The sequence below is a fragment of the Acomys russatus genome, chromosome 25, assembly GCF_903995435.1.
Source record: "Acomys russatus chromosome 25, mAcoRus1.1, whole genome shotgun sequence".
NCBI classification, from domain to species: Eukaryota; Metazoa; Chordata; class Mammalia; order Rodentia; family Muridae; genus Acomys; species Acomys russatus.
In genome coordinates, this window is record NC_067161.1 from 42,267,847 (window position 1) to 42,287,057 (window position 19,211).

The following is a 19,211-nucleotide window of genomic DNA, read 5'->3' on the forward strand; positions in this document are numbered from 1 at the left end:
AAAAAAAAAAAAAAAACTCTCATAAAACCCACCCTCCATGAAACCTGCCCTCCATGGATGGCTTTGCTGCTTGGAGCCCTTAGGCATTTCATATGAGTGACTGGTGCTGATTTTAGATTTTGGTTTTTGGTTTAGGATGGAAAAGCCTTATTTAAGAATAATTTGGGGCTTGAGAATGCCCCTTTCTCTGCTCACGGCTCAGTCAGTTACCTGTAACTTTCCAACTCTCCCAGATGACACCAGCAGGTGGCAGCCACCAGCTTAGGGGGTGAGGCTCCTAGAGCTTCTATGACACTTGGCTCGAAAAGAATTTCTTTCTTTCTTTTCTTTTCTTTTTTTTTGGTTTTTCGAGACAAGGTTTCTCTGTGTAGCCTTGGCTGTCCTAGACTTGCTTTTGTAGTCCAGGCTGGCCTCGAACTCACAGTGATCCGCCTGCCTCTGCCTCCTAAGTGCTGGGATTAAAGGCGTGCGCCACCACACCCGGCTCGAAAAGAATTTCTGACACTCTTACACCTGAGCCCACCTGGGAGGCTGTGACCACAGGCCCTCCCTCTTCCACATAGGTGGCTGTGGGAGCCCTCGACCGACTTCCAAGCTAACTAGCGATGACCTGCAGACTGAACACTCTGAAGTGTGCATCTCTGCATCCCCTTCTTTCCAGGCGCTCCAATCCTGACTGTGGTCTCTAATGTTTCCTTGTGAAGTTCTGCATGTTCAGCTACTGCAATGAATATGGCCAAATTACCCTCCGGGTCTAAATTTCAGTCTCTTCCTCCAGAAAACAGAGATATATTCCATTTTATTCGTGTTTACCCTGGGCCCGGCAATAAGAACCAAGCACCGAGGGCCCCCAGAGTCCAGCTGGGGATCTAGAGACAGAGGCTAGCGTTAAGCCACTTTGATTTGGATAGTGACAGTGCGGTTGACAGCTGCGTCTACCGAGAATGCTGGCGGCTTGGGACCGTGCTCTGACATCCCTGAGCTGCCAGTGATTCTCCAAAAATGAGTAACTAGTACTCGGGTTGCTGTCCTCCCGTGGGCCTCAGTTCCTATGCAAGAGCCAGGGCTCGGACAGGTGGATTCTCGGGATTTCCAGGACAAGAGCCTCAAAGACCTGAAGAGGGCGCGCCCTGGGCCACTCCGCGCACCCGGCCTTCCAGCTGCCGCCTCCGTGTGTGGTCACAGCGACACCTCCTGGAGAGAGGCAACGCCAACACATGACTTTCCGTGGACTTTCCGAGGCATAGGCAGGCGAGTGCAGTCACAGTTCCCGCGGTTGAGGGTTAGGTTCCACGCGACAGAAACTGAGGACGGTCCTCAGGACCTGCAAGGCCACTGCGCCTGCGCACTCGATCCTAAGCGAACTCCTCACTGCTGAGAAATTTGTCCCAGATGTCTTGCCATCTGTTTCCAAGGCAACCAAGGAGCCTCCTGGTAACCGCGCGCGGCCTGTGCCGGTCTCCTAGCCCTGCCAGGCGATGGCTGCAGCAAGTCCCAGCGTTTTCCTGCTCATGGTCAACGGGCAGGTGGAGAGCGCCCAGGTGAGCAGCCGAGGACCCCGCCCGGTGACTGCCCGTTCCTCCCCAGACTTTTCCCTTAGCTCCTAGAAAGCCAAGCCATTGCTCCGAGCTCAAAAGGAGAGCCAGCTTTTGAGAACCTCGGCGCCAGGTTGCTGGCCCGGACAAACAGGCGTAAAAAAAGACCTCAAGACCTTGAGCTGGTACCAAACTCACACTATGGCCTTCAGCTTGGATCCTGTTTACTTGGTTGAGTGATGGGATGGGACAAATGGGAGTAAAGACTTAACTGATCCCCTGAACAGCTAGGAAAACTTACCAGAAAGCCAAGGTGGGGATTCAACCCCAGGCGATCTGACAGAATGGTGCTACATTATTCTTCTGGGCTGCTTGTTGAAAATGCTCTTTATTTCTACTTATTGTAAGGTTTGGCTGAGATGATTTAAGTTCTGCCAAGCCTGAAGCTCAGTTCCCGCCTTCTTGATTTGATTAGGTACCGCGTCTTCCCATTTCCCTCTGTCCAGTAGGATGCCCAGCTGGGCTGAGTACTCTGGCTGGGCCTTCCCTTCTCTCAGACCCCTCAGTTCTAGGCATGCTCTTTAGCCCTGTAGCTTCCTGAGCTTCGTGTCAGCATGCTTCCTGTAGATCTAATTTGTGAGGACACACAGAGGCATGAAACTTGCACCTTCCTCAGTCTAACAGGGTTGTCAGACATAGGCACTGGATGCCCAGATGCAGAAATGCCGGAGGGGCGAAGGGAGCCAAGCAATGATCCTTAAGCCAGCTAAGGAGTGAAGAACAGGCTCCCTGAGGGTGAATTCTGAAAGATGGGCAAGGGGCCTGCCAAATGATGGACTGGCAAAGACAGACAGAAAACAAGACTCTGAGCAAAGAAACCTATGTCTGGGTATTGGCAGTCTGGGACTAACCCCTGGCCCTGCTGAAATCCATGTCTGCCCATACGCCCCGCATCCCGGGTGCCTCGTGTCAGAGTTCCTACCCACTGTACCTGCCTAGCTAATGTGTGGGCTCAGTTGCATTCTGTAAACAGAACTCTGTGTATTTTCCTCTCAGTTTCCAGAGTATGATGACCTCTACTGCAAGTACTGCTTTGTGTACGGCCAGGACTGGGCCCCCACAGCGGTAAGTTGGACTCATGGGCCTCCCCCACACAGAGCTTTGGTGATTACTGAAGTATTGCTCATACCCAAGAGGTAGACAGTAAGGTCAGAGATGACCCAAACATGATTTTGTTCCTGCAAAGCTAGTTTACAATTTACAGAGTATACATCCACTATTGGGTTCATCGATAGTGGCAGCTAGGAGACACAAGTGGCATCATAAACAGGCAGGCCTTGGAGAACCACCTGCCAGTGGCTGTGGACACCATCAGCCGGTACCCCCACCCCCAAACGGGCCACTCCTCAGATAGCAGAGAACACCCAGAAGCCAGGAAAAAAGGATCTTCTCTCAAGGTTTTGAGGACAGCTTTCACTATAGGGAGGGGCTGTGGTGCAAACTACCACCACACCACGCTTTATTGTTTTCACAGCATTCACTTAACCCTCTCTCACAACAGTTTAAAAAGTGGAAGCCATCCAAACATGGTAGCATATGCTGGTAATCCAGGCTGAAGCAGGAGCATCTCTGGGAGTTCAGAGTCAACCTGGGCTACATATATAAGATCCAAACAAATGGGGAAATGTAGAAGCCCAACTTTTTTTTTTTTAAAGATATATTTATTATGTATATAATGTTGTGTTCACACATACCCCTGCAGGCCAGAATAGGGCACCAGATCACATTATAGATGGTTGTGAACCACCATGTGGTTGCTGGGAATTGAACTCAGGATGTTGGGAAGAGCAGCCAGTGCTCTTAGCCTCTGAGCCATCTCTCCAGCCCCCAACTTTTTATTTTAAGATTTATTTATTGAGGCTGGGCGTGGTGGTACACGCCTTTAATCCCAGCACTCAGGAGGCAGAGGCAGGTGGATCTCTGTGAGTTCAAGGCCAGCCTGGTCTACAAAGGGAGTCCAGGACAGCCAAGGATAAACAGAGAAACCCTGTCTTGAAAAACAAAACAAAAAAAGATTTATTTATTTATTATGTATACAGTGCACATCAGATCACATTATAAATGGTTGTGAGCCACCATGTGGTTGCTGAGAATTGAACTCAGGTCCTCTGAAAGAGCAGTCAGTGGTCTTAACCGCTGAGCCAACTCTTCATCCCCGAAGCCCAACTTCTTTGCGCCTGAGGTTCTTCATTTGTACCACAGACGTGTTAATATTCGGTTTTCCTTTTTCTCTTATACTTACATTTTTTAAAAAAATGACACTTTGTCAAGAGCCAGGCGTGGTGGCACATGCCTTTAATCCCGGCACTTGGGAGGTAGAGGCAGGCAGATCACTGTGAGTTTGAGGCCGGCCTGGTCTACAAAGTGAGTCCAAGATGGCTAAGATAACATAAAAAAAAACCCCTGTGGGGGCAGGGGGTAGACCCTTTGTCAAGCATGGTGGAACACAACTGTAATCCCAGCACTCGGTGAGGCAGAGGCAGGCAGATCTCTGTGAGTTCGAGGCCAGCCTGGTCTATCTACAACACTAGTCCAGGACAGCCAGGGCTACACAGAGAAACCCTGTCTGTTTTGGGGGTGAAATCGTCTATATTTATTAGAGATTTAGTGGTTTTTGTTTTGTTTTGTTTTTCGAGACAGGGTCTCTCTGTGCTGGGATTATAGGCGTGCGCCACCACGCCCAGCCTTGAGATTTAGTGTAGTTTAAATTATGTGTATCTGTGTATGGCTGTGAATGCAAGTGGCAATGGAGGTCAGAGGTCAGACCCCCTGGAGCTGGAGTTACAGACGGTCGTGAGGTGCCTTGGGGGCTGGAGAAATGACTGCGCAATTAAGAGTGCATACCCTTACAGAGGACCCCAGTTTGATTCCTCGCACCCACATGGTGGCTCACAACCATCTGTAACTTTTTGAGTCCTCAGGGATGACCAGTCCTGAAAGAAGTCCCCATCTTTGTGGCGCTCCTGTCCTTGCAGAGGGGACATTCTGTTCTATTAGACGGAGATGGGTTGAGTGAAGCGGGCAGTGGGTCAGGAAGGAGCATACAGTTAACAGGGAGGGTAGACTCTAGATCAAGGCAGTTTGGGGTAAATATCTAACGGGTGGGAACAAGCGACATGCAAAAAACTTAAATTACCTTCCCAATCTGCCTACATACATCGAAGGGGCATGAGTGCCTGGAACTCAGACCAGCTGTCTCCACTGATGCCTAACAGGGTCTGGAGGAGGGGATCTCACAGATAGCATCCAAGAGCCAAGATGCACGGCAAGCACTGGTGTGGAACTTCCCCATCGATGTCACCTTTAAAAGCACCAACCCCTACGGCTGTGAGTCTGTGGGCCATGAGGAAGGATGGAGCCTCTGCTGCACCTGCCACCGCTCTCCTTCTTAGGTGGCCACTGCCAGGGTCTGGGTTTGCTCCCTAGCTTTTGATGTACTCAGCATCTGCCCTTTGTGTTGACTGTCATTTGCACGTGGAGGCTGGTGTGCAGTGCTGCCGCCACTCAGCTGGGGGATCTGACCCCAACTCGCCCAACTTGCCACTGTGTAGTGCTCTGCTCAGCTGCAGTACCTGCTCATCCTGTGCTGGTTGCTCAGCGCCATCTTCTGAGCTCCTTTGTTCATGTTTTAGACAAAGCTCTCCCTCATCCCTCAGGCACTCTTCCAATCCTGAGCTCTCACAAAGCTAGCAAAGCAATGGAGGCTGACCAGGCCAGGTTAAGAGTGACCTGCCAAAGTTGGCGAGTGTGTGGTATGGTGGCAGTTCAGGGAACACTGATGTGGGGAGCACGCGTTGAGTTCAGTGTGAAACTGTAGAACTGAACAGAGCCCTGCCTGCCTGGGTGAGTCCTTTCCTGGGCACATACCCAGCAGAGATCAGTACTCTGAGATGGGTACACAAGTGTGCCAAGAGCCTGTATGTGAATGATCAGAGTCACAGCAACAGCTCTCAAAGGAGGAACCCGTTACTTGAGTATACTGTGATGCTCAGGTGTTTAGCATTGAGAACTAGCTGAGGGATTAAGCCCCAGGTTACTTTTGGTGGCAGGGTAGTTTGGGAGGGCACAAATGTATCCTTCACTGAGTACCTCCTGTGTTTGGTACTGTTCCAAGGCTTTTAGACACAAGAAAGCTGAGAGAAAAAAGGTTGGCAAACTTGCCTGAAGCCATTCAGCGGTAACCACAGAGGCAGCTTCCAGGCCTCCCGTCACTGGAGCAGCACAGATCTGCTACTGCCTGCCACACCTAGGACATTAAAGAGGCGGAGGCACCTAGCAGGCCTGGCTGGATGTGGACAGAAAGCATATTCAAAATCAGTATGTTAAGGAAAATTATCTGGAAAGCCATGTCTTTCCGCACGATGTCACAGCATGTAAAGACCATATTCTTCAGAAAAGAAGAAAGCTTGGGCCCAGGGCTGGCATAGGGCTTCCACAGGACTTCCTATGTTTGCTAAATGTTTTGACTCTGTCTTCCCAGCTGTGAGCAGAGGTTCGCAGAACGCTCCCAGGGCACCAGCAGAGACACAGAAAGTGGCAGGGAGACAGAATCCCTGGTTGTGGATTCCAGGGTTTGGCCATCAGTCACCCTGTGAGTCCCTGCTCCAGACCTCAGCTAGGCACACATTTACTGCACCCCTTCTGTGGTTTCCCCACATGCCAATCTTGTCCTTCCCAAGGGCCACAGATTGTGCTCAGCGTGTATGGACCTGACGTGTTTGGGAATGATGTGGTCCGAGGCTACGGAGCTGTGCACGTGCCTTTCTCTCCAGGACGGTAGGTGCTCACTCTAACCTGGCTCCTGACCTGCCAGGCTGCCCCTTACTGAGCAGGCAACCTTGCAAGCAGCAGTTCTAGACAGCAGGCTTTCTGGGCACTGCTCCTTCCCTGGACTTGGGCAAGATCTGTTCAGGGGCCTGGATGGCCTGGGTGTAGTCCTGTACCTTAGAAGAGACACATAGGTGGGAGACACATGCTGGGGGAGAGGGATGGTAATAGGTGTAGAAAGAAAAGTCCTTAATCTGTTCCTGAGCATATCTGTGTGAAAACGTCATTTCAGGCACAAAAGGACCATCCCCATGTTTGTGCCAGAGTCTACATCTACACTGCAGAAGTTTACGAGGTAGGTCTTCTGCTCTTTCTTGATCTAATGGGTAACTGAAACCTGGAAACCGCCCAGGTCTTCAGGCAGCTGTACCTAGAGACAGATGGAAACACGGATGCAGGCAGGGGCCACTGATGAGTCCTTGGGCTTCCTTGGGCCACTTTCTGGTGGCTTAAGGCTATGAGGCTTTCTACTGTGCCGTCTTTGTCACATAGAAATGCTGCTTGTCAGGATGCAGCAGCATCAGGCAAAGAAACCCCATAGGACAGTCACAGTGACACTAACTAGATTATGAGGAATCTGCTGAGTGCCCTCATGATGAGCACCGCAGGGAGGCCGCTTTGGGCGGGAAGGAGCAGAGTCAAGTGGCAGCCATGAAGAAGCTAGTTAGATGTTCACACACAGGGTCCTGTGAGGTCTTACAGGCCCTGATGAAGACTTAAGAGTTAGGAGCAGCCAGGAGGATGCTGCTGCCAGCAAGTATGAAGGGATTAGGAGGAGTCTTCTGGGAGGCAGAGAGGGCCAGGACAGGGCAGTGAGAATGTCCTAAACAACAAAACAGAAGCTTTAGAGATGCCCCAGAGGAAAGGCCTTCAACCCTTTGCTACATCCAACTAAGAGCCTGAAGGGCCTGCTAGCCTAGCTCTGCTGCATGCTACCTGCTCCCTAGGAGATTGACAAGGATGAAAGGGAAGTGAAGAGCCACTGGGTTCCCAGGCAGCAGCCAATGAGCAGACTCCTGCAAGCTAGTGTCAGGCAAGAGGAACCTGGTCACAGTCCTGATGGGTAAGGGGACAGACAATTCAGCCCAGGAGGCCATCTGAAGTCTGTAGAGGGAGGGACAGCATTCACCATTGCTTCAGCCCTAAGATGCAGACGCCCATTGCTGCTGAGATACCCTCTAGGAGTTCAAGTAGGAAAGGATTCTTAGCTGTGTCTGGGCCAGTGTCACCTGGGAGACACCAACCAACTCTTGGGACTGTTGAAGTAGTGATCAGGGCATGTCAGTAGGCTTGGACAGTCCAGTAGCCCGAGGAGGAGGAGACCCCAGTTTTGAGAGGGCTAAAGAAAAGATTCTGGGCTGCCAGAGGAAGGACTTTTATGGCTGGCTGTCCTGCCAGTGCCTTGTCTTAACCTATGATGTGGATAACCCAGGATAATTTCCACCTTGCAGTATTCTTAGTAACGTCTACACAGACCCTCTTCACAAATCCAGTCATCTCCCCAGTGTCTTCAGGCCTTGCCCAGTATTCCTAGAGTTATTAATCAGCCCACCGCAGCCTCTCCAATCACTTTACAAAGTAGCTTTTACAAAGTCCTTTGGGTGGTGGTATCACTGCTAGAAGCTGCCTTAGCACACCCTCTGCATTTGGGAGTCGCTTGAGCCAGGATGGCAGCGGCCTCTCCCTTGCTTTCTTCCCATTTGCCTGGCCTTGGATTTAGAGCCCACTTGGTTCTGCTTTGCCTCAACCTTTGCCTGGAACATTATTCTGTCTTTTCTTAAATGAGAAAACCACGTGTAGAAGAGAATTGGAAACCTGGTGAGGGTGGGATGTGCCTTCATGCCAGAGATTACTCTGAGCCTTATAGTACTAAAGTGAAGTTAGAACTTTGCTCTATGAACGGGAACAGGAAGAGGCACGCCCATCCATCCAGTTCCTTCTGCAGTGCATAGCTGTAGGAAGCCTGGCCTCTCAGCCCCTTAGGTTGTCTGAACACCTAACGCTCCTCTTCACTGGTATCCCCTCAGGACCTCCTGCAAAGCAGTCTAGAATAGGGCTGCTGAGGTCTAGCCTGGGAGGCCAGAGATCTAACATAGCTAGGGTGACGGATATGTAGTCACGGTTTCCAGAAAGCTTGCCACAAACTGCCCAGGGAGAAGACAAAGCCCCACCTCCCCAGGCAAACAGAAACGCTGGTGGTGGTGCTCTGGTTGCTGTGCTTAGGCGAATCCCGTGTATGCTCCAGGCCTGTGGTTTCCAGCGAGATGCTGGGCTCCTACATCCTGTCCATGTGTCTTAGAGCCCTGGGTGGGTTGGGGCTTAGGATCTGATTAAGGTACAGTGGGATTGTGGCTGAATGATGCTCTGAGCTAGGTAGATGTCCTGTTATCCAGAGCCTTCTAGGGCCAGATCCTCCCTAGAAAGGGTAACGTTTATGTGGCAGCCGAATAGGGTACCTTCGCTTCATATAGTCTCATGAGGTAGGTGCTACTATTATCTTTCACAGTAGACGAACAGGTTCCATGCTAGGGTGTGGCTTGTTCTGGATCCCATACAAGGAGGGAAGGTTGGAGAGCTGGAGCTGGCCCTTCTTTGGATTGGGCTCTCTCCTGAGGCTAAGGGCCACACTGTCCTGTCTTGCCTCTCCTGTTGCTTTTGGGGTTTCCATGAGTTCAGGTTGTACTCCCTGCCCCAGATTTCCTTCAGCATTCATCTTTGGTGTAAACCCAAGAGGCTAGGTAAGGAAGACACTGCTTTGGGCACCTGGCAGGAGCACTACTAACTGTTGGCACAGATCCCAACAGGACATCTCCTGGCACCCCTACCATAGAAGGCTGTCCTAGCACCTAGAGGAGGGGTTGTGAGGAGAGTGCTCCTTTAAGCCAGGAGCAGTCTTGCTTATTGTCTGAAGCCAGCATGCCCCAAGTGTTCCTCACTGGTATTTCTCTATGTCCTCAGCTGGTTCATGGGACGGCGGCCTGAGTACACGGACCCCAAGGTGGTGGCCCAGGGTGAAGGACGGGAAGGTAAACCCTGTCGCTCCCAACTGTAAGTGAAGGGGTGAAGTGGCCCCAGCCCACAGCAGCCCAGGAAACGCATGGGTCTGGGCCAGGGGCCTGGTCATATACTAGGTAAAGCCACCCAAAGAAATTTCTAGGCACCACCTACACAAGGGCTTCAGCAGGTTGTTTGCCTTGTCTTTCCTAGCCAAACCAACTAATGCTGCCCCCCTTCTGTCCCCAGTGACCCGGGTCCGCTCCCAGGGATTTGTCACCCTTCTCTTCAATGTGGTGACCAAGGACATGAAGAAGCTAGGCTATGACGCTGGGCCTGTGGACACACAAGGAGTCCTGGGTCCCAGTCTGCCACAGGGCAACCCACAATGAAAATATCAGACTTTCTGCCCACTACGGTCGACCATGGGCTCCAGAGCCCACACACAACCAAGGATGTTGTCAACATCAAATGTGACCTAGCTGGGAGGTAGAGGGAGTTAAAGTTTATATAATAAAGTATTACTTTTTTTTCAACCAAGAAATTCTGGGGCCTTGATGTCTTACTTTCTTCATTAGCACCTCCCTAACAGGTAAACAGGTCTGGGGTCAACCTCTCAGGACATGCCCCAGTAAGGTGCAAGGATTGGGTAGAGGCCTCCCCAGGATTGCCAACCAACTTGTTCAGAGCTGAAACCCTTTCAAGTGCCTCTGCATTCATCTCTCAAACTTGTCTTCCTCAGCAGCACAGTCACCTGCCCCACAGCTGACACTATGACTGTCCATATTAACAGAATCTGCAACAAGTGCCTAAGGCATCTGCCTTCCACCTCTGTTCTTATTCCCAACTCCCATCCTACCTCTTGGTGCTGCCAGGAGCCTGAGGACAGGGCTAAGAACCACCCCAGGCAGGAGGCAGACAGGAGTGCAGCTTTCTGGCAGGCCCTACAGCACCCTGGCATCTGTGGGAGAACAACTAGGCCTCCAGTTTCTTCATGCATGCATGGTGCTGGCACATGACCCAGCATGTACTGAGTACTGAAGCGGCATCTAGCCTCCTCTGCCCAGAAGAGAAGCTAACCAAGGCCTTCACCACCAGTCTTCAAATTAGCAGCCACCCATTAACACACATGGGAGTCACTGGGACATGCTCGGAGAGATCTGGGCCACACCTCCTCATCTAACTCCTCCAGCTGTGCTTTTGTAACCTTTGATGTCAGCAAAATTCCTGAATGGCAAGCTCCTTTCTCTACAGCTCCATCCTTTCCTCCGATAGGGCCCACTTCAGTTGTCCCGATACTGTTTGTCTCCTAACACGTGCAGACTGCTTCTTTCCCTTCCACCCCAGTTTCCTGAGTCTAAGCCATCCCACCACAATTGCTGGCCTCACCAAAGAGCTTGCTCATGATGCTGTCTTCTCCAGCTGTTTCTGTGGACAGCCTCTACCCCTGCCGTGATCATGACATGTACACACCCCAGTTAAGCAACTGGGTCTCCCGGGGTCCCTCCCTCAGACCAGTACCGCCCTCATGTGGCCTTCCTTTTGCCATCCCAGGACTGCAGCCCCGGTGTCCTTTGCACATATTAGCACTCATGGGCACCATTTGCACACACTCCACCTTCTGTGTGTTCTTCCTTTCTGTATACTAGTTCAGCACACTCTCACGTGCCATAGTGATCTTTTAGTTCACCATCAAACCCCCAGGGCCTCACTCCACCCAAAGTTTCCATGTATTCCTCAGGCCATTCCCTCATGCCTACCCTATCTCTACACATCAGCACACCTATGTCCCTAACTTTAAGTTCCTCCTCTTCCTCTGGAGATGCTATCATCCAAAGAACATGCCCACAAATCCCGGCACTCTTTCCCCAAACATCACATTCACAGCGAGCAGCCCCCTTTTCCCTCAGGCTTGTTGGTTTCAGCCTTCACTAGGATCTTGGGTCAGGAGCTGCTTGTATGTCCCTCAGCATCTCACCTCCTTCCACTGCAGGTCTCTTGCCTACCACTGTTATCAACTGGCCTTTTCCACCTCAGAACTCTGCCCCTTCCCAGTCCATCTTTACCATCAGATACTGTGGGTTCATCTGCTTTGACACAGTGGGCTGCAAAGGTCCCTTCTCCAACACTATGAATCTACTGAAGCACAGAAAAGTTGAAGTAACATTACAGTGAATAACATACCTACCACCTACAATCTGTGGACATTTCCCTGCAGTCAGATTCTGTGTCTTCAGGTTCCAAATCCAAGGTTCCAGGGACAAACCAAACATCCTCAGAAATGTACAGACTCCTGTCTGCACCCCTTGATCATGACCATCAGGTATCGTTTGCACTGTTTGGTACTGCTAGCCATCTAGAGATGACGTCAAGTGTGGAGGACGCGGGTAAGCACTACGCAAACACTACAGTCTTAGAGGGTGTGTCCTCACGCTTTGGTACCCCAGTGGGGTTCTAACCACCCAGGGTGCCGAAGCACAGAGACTGTCTGCATTTTCACACTGGTCCGCATCTCTCCTCCAGTCCACCATGGGCTTAGCATATCACCTGCTGCAAACTGCAGCATGCTCATCATCATTAGCCAGTGTTCCATGTTAGTGATTACTCTTTCAAGCAACAAGATGGATACAAATCTGTGCTGCACAGTTTCAGCGAATGCAAACCCCAACCCTAGTCAAGGCACAGAAATGTACCGTCACCGAAGAGCCTCTCTCGTGTCTGCCAGTCAAGATGAGAAACCATGCAGTGAACTTCAGAGGCCAATGGCAGGAGCATTTCTGGATGTGGGAGGGTACCATCTAGGTTTATCCTTCACCTGCTGTCACATAATTGTATCTACCAGACTGTTCACTTTTTCCTGGTCAATCAGACTACACTTCCTTGGCCTCTTATGTCCCACTGTTGACAAAATGCTGAAAGGCTGTTCACCACATAGGAAGTCTGACCCCTTAACCCTCGCTCTTGTCCATGGAGCCCTTGGAGGCCCACACTGAAGGCAGCAGCATGAGAGAAGAGTCTGGTGTCAGATTCCAGCCAGAAGGACACTGCAAGGACACTCCTACTGGGCATTTTTGTGGGGGAATTTTGTTATGTTCTGTCCTGAACAGAAGGGAGATAGCAGACATTCCTGCATGACACAGAAACTGTTGTAAGAAATGGGTTTAGGCTATGATTAAAAAACAGAAGTTGCATGCCAGGCGTGGTGACGCATGCCTTTAATCCCAGCACTCGGGAGGCAGAGGCAGGTGGATTGCTTTGAGTTTGAGGCCAGCTGGGTCTACAAAGCGAGTCTAGGACAGCCAAGGCTAACACAGAGAGACCCTGTCTTGAAAAATAGAAAAATAAAAAAAGAAGTTGTCAGTTGGTATGGCTCAATGGTAGGATTTGCTGAAGGAAGACCATGAATTCAAGGCCAGCCTGGGCTATATTTAAGCCAGGCAGTAATGGCTCACTCCTTTAATTCCAGCACTCAAGAGAAAGAGGCAGTCGAATCTCTGTGAGTTCAAGGTCAGCTTGGTCTACAAAGTGAGTTCTAGGACAACTACACAGAGAAGCCTGTCTTGGGAAAAACAAAAGCCAGCAGCCACCCCCCCCCCCCCCCGCCCACAAACAAACAGACAGACACAGACACACACACACACACACACACTAAAAGTTATGGTATATGGCACAGACTCCCTACCAGCTGGTAGGCAAGAGTACAAAACACATTCTGAACAGCAAAACATCACTGGCAGAGCTCAAGATAGGTTCTGTGGTTGAACCAACAGCTCTGGGGGAGGACAATAGGATGTGCCAGAAAAGCAAAGTTTGAGGGACAAAAACAAACAAACAAACAAACAAACAGGCCAGTCTGCAAAAGCGGAAAGGAACAAAGAAAGCTAAAAAGAATTAGCATCAGAAGAGCTGGGGAAACAGCTCAGCGGAGTGCACTGGCTGCTCTTCTAGAAGACCAGGATTCAATTTCTAGCAACCACGTGATAGCTCATAGCTGACAGTAACTCCAGTCTGAGGGGATCTAACACCATCTTCTGTCCTCCAAGGGTAGCAGATGTGCAGTGTAGACATACATTCAAACAAGGCACCCATATATAATAAAAATAACTTTTAAGAAGATTAGGTAATAGGACTCTAAAACTCAAATGGTAAGACTGAAAATTTTAAACCTATCTTTTGGTAAAGAACAAATAAAGAGTCAGGTGTGGTGGCACAGGCCTTTAATTTTAACACTCAAGAGGCAGAGGCAGCAGAGGCAGGCGGATCTCTGAGTTGGTAGACAGCTTGCTCTATAAAAGGTGCTCTATAAAAGGTTCCAGAACAGCCAGGGCTGTTATTACAGAGAAACTCTGTCTTGAAAAACAAAAGCAAAAAACAACTAACAGAAAAAAGAGTATTGTATGCATGGAACTATCAGAAGCAAAGAGCTAAAAGCCTGCTCTGGTTCTGAGGGAAAGAGCCTCCTGTTAGGGTTTCTATTGCTGTAATAATTACCATGAGTTGGGGAGGCTTTATAATCCACATCACAAGCCATCACTGAAAGAAGTCTGGGCCAAGAACTCAAGCAGGGCAGGAACCTGGAGGCGGAGGCCAGAGCAGCGCTGCTTACTGGCTTGCCCGGCCTGCTTTGCTACAGCACCCTGGACCACCAGCGCAGGGGTGGAACCATCCACGATGGGCTGGGCCGATCCCCATTGACTACTGGGTAAGAAGATGCCCTATAGGCCTGCCTAAATCCAATCCTATGAAGGCATTTTCTCAACTGTGGCTCCTTCGTCTCTCAATGGTTCTAGCTTGTATCAAGTAGACACAAAATCAGACACAGGATCCATGAGTTTGGCACTCAGAACATGTCCTGGCAGGCTGTATCCAAATGTAGGTAAAGAGCAGGCTCCCAGCTGCTCACTCAGCAGGGATGATCCACCTGCAGAGCAGAGCTTGAGGCCATCTTAGGCCCTTTCCTGTGCTAGAAGGCTTCACAGAGCCCTAGTACTGTAGTCAGTACCCCCCACCCTACTCACTTAAAGCAGTGCTGTTCACCCTGATGCACTCCTGGCTATCACAAGATATAGGGAGCCTGCCTTGGAGACGACTGTCCACATAAACCCTAGACTCTTAGCTGAACACAAAATGGACCAATGCAGCCTTTGGTCTGAGAACAACGACTGAAGGCCTTGGTGCTGAGAGGGCTACCTGTAACAAGCCAACTTCCCACTATCCACAACATGGAGGATATGTGCCCCTCTGATAGACTGAAGCTTCTCATAACACAATGTTTCTGAGACAGACATGTAAAGGCAATAAACTGGCTGGGTTTATATCAATTTAACACAAGCTAGAGTCATTGGAGAGGAAGGAGTCCCAATTGAGAAAATGCCTCCCTAAGATCAGGGTGTAGACAAGCATGTAGCCATTTTCTTAACTAGTGATAGATGGGGGAGGGCCCAGCCCATTATGGGCCACCCCTGGGCTGATAGCCCTGGGTTTTATAAGAAAGCAGGTTGAGCAAGCTAGTATTACAGTACTTCTCTACGGCCTCTGCATCAGCTACTGCCTCAGCATTCTGCTAGGGTAAGCCAGGAGCATGCCTTTAGTCCCAACATCTAATTTAAGGCCAGCCGTGTGTGTGTGTGTGTGTGTGTGTGTGTGTGTGTGTGTGTGTGTGTGTGCGCGCGCGCGCCCGCGCCCGCGCGCCCGCGCGCATACTCTTGATAAAAAGTAATGTGGAAGCATAAACCAAATAAACCCCTTTTCCCTCAAGTTGCTTTGGTCACAGTGTTTCATCACAGCAATAGTAACCCTGACTTAAGACAGGCAGTGAGGGCTGAAGACATATGGGTCAGTGGTTAAGAGCACTGGTTGCTCATCCAAAGGTCCTGAGTTCAACTCCCAGCAACCACATGGTGGCTCACAACCATCTATAATGTGATCTGATGCCCTCTTCTATCCGATGCTCTCTTTTGTCATGCAGGTATACATACAATAAAGTGCAGTGAGTGGGAACACATTTAAAAACACACTGAGATCTGGCCTTAGAACTGATAGTCTGGGCCAACGTTTGCCTAGCACAACCTTCAGACAGACCACAGAAATGTCCACCAAAAGCAGATCTGAGCCTGCCCTTGAGGCTCAGGCACTAGGTGAGGGTGGTGGTCTGACTACAGACCAACCTGCTTCCCTAGCCAGCCCTACCATCTTTTGTCACATTGGATAGGTAAAGGACACAGCCAAAAACCACATCATGATACAAATGATAAATTATATTTATACAGTAAATAAGTATCAACAGTCAACACAAATCAAAACCAACCACCAGCCCAGGGACTGAGAAACAGCTTGGGTGACTTCCTTCAGGGTGTTCATCAGGAAGGGCATGGTGGCACGTGTGCAACACACATGGCAGTGGCCAGTGGCTTCATGATCAGTGCAGCGGGTAACTGGGACATGCGCTGGGTGGCCTGTGGGTAGAGGAAGCCTAGTGGCTATTGGGATGGGGCCTCAGTCAGAAAGGCTCTTGTCTTCGCAGCACAATCACTGGCCCCCAGCAGGCAGTTCTGGCCCTGGCCTATGCAATATGAAAAACCGCAATCTGGAACGGTGCCTGGCTCCCCTGTCCCATGATGCCTCCACCTCTCTATGGCAGGAACCCAGCCACCAGCCTTCCTGAATAGCAGAGCCCAGGCCTACCCATAGGCCTCTGGTCCTAGGAGGAGTAGGTAGTTAGAAAGGGCCCTTGGCTTGTGGGGCCTAGGAGCAGCATGTGGGCTCTCAGACTTAGGAGAGCTCGAGTGCAGTCCTCTCTCAAACAGTAACCACTGAGTCATCCATGTGGGTGCCAAGGAACAAACTTTCTCTGGATACCAAGAGGGGCTGGCAGGTGGCTGGATGCCCTCAGAGCTTAAGGTTAGAAGTCCATATTACAAGGCAAGGCAGAAAGGCCAGCCACACAAACTGCCAGGACCAAGGAGGGGTGGTCCTTTCTCTGAAGAAAAGCAAGTCTGTGGTCTCTAATTCAGGATTTAACACTTTCCTTAACAGTGAGTAGAGTGAGGGCAGCAGGAGTTGGGAGAGGAAGGGTAGTATCAGTGCTTGGCTGTTAAAAACCTATGCCATGTAAGGACTTTTTTTGTCTCCAAAATAGGATGTGGTTACTTGCTGGTCAGCAGCCTGAGTTGGAGCTGGTAGACAGACGGATCAGGGTCAGTCCCTGTCCTGACTCAGCTATGGGGACCATCCCTGGTGGCCTACAGGCCCAGAAGTGCACATACAGCCACCCCCATTTTCACACAGTCTCATTAACCTGAGCATGATGGTGGGGCGGCCAGCCGCACTTCTGGTCTGGAGTAAACACAAGTCCCTGGCAATCCCTGCATGCCAGGGACAAAGAAAGGAATTAGTGATAAAAACTGGCAAGTCACAATCATGCGTTGTTTTTCCTTTTAACACTAAGATGTCAATATACTAGTAGCAAAAAAGCCTCTCAGATCCAGGCAAAAATGTCAAAAGAGTCAGTTGATTTGGTAATTCATCAAAAGAGCTGAGGAAAGGAAAAAGGCAACTGGAGGCTGGGGGTTTTTGTTATTGTTGGAAGTTTTGTTTTGTTTTAATAAAATTCTTTTTGTGTAATCAAATTTCGGTATTTCTTTCCTATAAAGAATTTGCTTAGTTTACCATAAGGCATATTTTTGTCATCCAAATATCTCTTCTTTTAAAGTTTTCTTACAGTTAAAACCATAAATAAGAGAAATTAGACCACTAAAATAATACATGCCAAGACCTTAATTCAGCCAGACTTGGTCAATTCTATCAAAACTAGACAGTTAAATAAGAACCACATTATAAAAATATTAGCCAAAAAAAGACTATTAGATAATTCTGCAAACTCAAATATGAAACTGTACTCAACAAAATGTGCAAACGTGCACAAGCACAGAGCCACGGGGCAGGGTCGCGCTCCAGTCAGCTTAAAGCTCCACACTGGTAGTAGTGTCTACCTTGGACTCACATGAGTCAAAGGAAAATAAAATATGCACAACCACTTCCCAATGGTCAGTGTCGAGTGGGGCCAGAGCTTCAACTTGTCCACACCCTAAAGATCACTGGGAGTAGGACACACACAATGTGACTGTCCCAAGTCCTGGGCTAGATAGCATCCCAGAATCTTGGGCAACACTGATAACACCTCTGCCTTTCCAGACCTCAGTGGAGCAAGGTCAGAGCTGAGCACTTAGGAAGAGACACAGGGGCCCAGCTAGGATGGTGAGGCCGCCTCACCTGTACTCCAGCCTGAAGGTCTGGACTATAGCAACCACCCTTTCACCAGGAAGCTGGACCCGAAACTCTAACACCCCTACCACCATATTCTTAGCCACTACACAAATCAGAGTGAGTCCCCACGTGACATCCTTGGGCTCGGCACTCTGGGTGTCCACTCAGGCAAGGCCCAGCCTGAGCACTAGAGAAGAAAAGGGTTTGTTGTGCCTGTTGCCTGAGCTGCTGACGGGGGAATGCCCACATTGCCTACCACATTCATTGTTGTAGAGCCCAGTGGTGTCAATGAGGAGCCACTGGCCCCCAATGCTGACTGTGGGGCCACTGAGGGTATGGGGGCCACAGTCTCCACCCCTGGACCAGACCCAAAGGAAGTGCTGCTTCCCAGGACAGGGCTCCCCCGAAGCTGGTTCAGTGTCAGTGGCTGGGGCTGGTTGACCTGGAAGGGGTTGACAGGGGCTGGGGCAGCAGCACCTGGTAAAAGAGAAAGGAGAACACAGGATGAGTCACTGGAAGACACTATCCCTTCAGGCAAGTGTACGAGCCCTGTCCTGTCTCCACATTTGGCATTCCAACACTATCTGTAAGGCAGGGCTGTGTTTCTGTATAGTAGAGTCCCTAGGAGACAATGGCAAACCTCTACAGACTGATGAGGACAAGAAGATTATGGCTGTGGGGAAGCTGTCCACTGCTACAGAGATAAACAAAGCAGAGACAAAAGCACACAGGCTTGGATATTCCAGCACCCCCGGAAAAGTGGGGACCCAGGCTGCTGCCAGCTGCCCTGCTCTCTCATTCTGTCTGCCGGCTGTGGCTACAGGTGCTGGGAAGGACCTTGCAGTATTCCAGGACATACACACTGGAAGCATGAAGGCTGCTGCTGAGAAGTCTCTCATCCCAGTCTCTCCCAGCTTCTCTAAAGCCCCTCAGCCAAAAGGCTCTTCTACCTGTTGGTGAAGTAGCTGGTGGGTCTTTCCAGAGCACATGGACTGCTCTGTAAGTCTCTGAGCTTGCTAGGTCCCACACAACAACATGGCCTTCTCATCAAAGGGTGGCAATTAAGACACCGTAACAAAGAGGAGGTTGCTGTACTCAGACCCAATCTACGTGGGTGTATTTCTACCAGGATCATTACAGGGTCTGATGTGACCTTGTGTTCAAGAAGACAAAGGGGCGCTGCAGCCCTACTCAGGAATGGCAGATCCAGATCTACCCATATGGGCCAGATATCTGCCAAACCTTCCTCAAATCTGACCATGGCCCCTAGTAGGCAAGGCCACCACACTGCTGGAGCCCCTCACAGCTCTTGGGCAAGAATGGGCACCAGACTAGCTGAGGATCCAGGTCCTGTTAGCTCCACCCACAGCAACCTTGCTCTACAGATACCATGGGGTGGGACTTGAAATTCTACAGATCCTGCTTCTGCCCACAGGCCTCAAACCTCAGCTTCTGGAGATCCTCCTCCTCTACCAGATCTGTAATGACAGTGTAGAGTCCTCTAATGCCCTGAGACAGAGCCAGGTCAGG

At 50.3% G+C, this 19,211-nt stretch overlaps 2 protein-coding genes across 7 annotated transcripts in view; one reads left to right on the forward strand and one right to left on the reverse strand.

Moving 5' to 3' along the window:
* The first annotated feature begins 1,406 nt into the window (after nucleotides 1-1,406).
* Nucleotides 1,407-9,910, forward strand: B9d1 (B9 domain containing 1). The gene is made up of 7 exons (XM_051167751.1): nucleotides 1,407-1,541; nucleotides 2,592-2,660; nucleotides 4,811-4,922; nucleotides 6,275-6,371; nucleotides 6,655-6,717; nucleotides 9,381-9,448; nucleotides 9,666-9,910. The coding sequence occupies exons 1-7, from the start codon at nucleotides 1,479-1,481 to the stop codon at nucleotides 9,806-9,808; spliced, it is 615 nt and encodes a 204-aa protein (XP_051023708.1). The 5' UTR covers nucleotides 1,407-1,478; the 3' UTR covers nucleotides 9,809-9,910.
* A 6,473-nt stretch (nucleotides 9,911-16,383) lies between these two features.
* Epn2 (epsin 2) overlaps nucleotides 16,384-19,211 on the reverse strand; it is a 66,942-nt gene continuing 64,114 nt past the window's right edge. For all 6 annotated transcript variants that reach the window (XM_051168283.1, XM_051168282.1, XM_051168286.1 and 3 more), the window contains one exon: nucleotides 16,384-18,158. In XM_051168283.1, coding sequence (XP_051024240.1) covers nucleotides 17,869-18,158 — 290 coding nt within the window. In that variant the 3' untranslated portion in view covers nucleotides 16,384-17,868. The remainder of the gene's footprint in view (nucleotides 18,159-19,211) is intronic.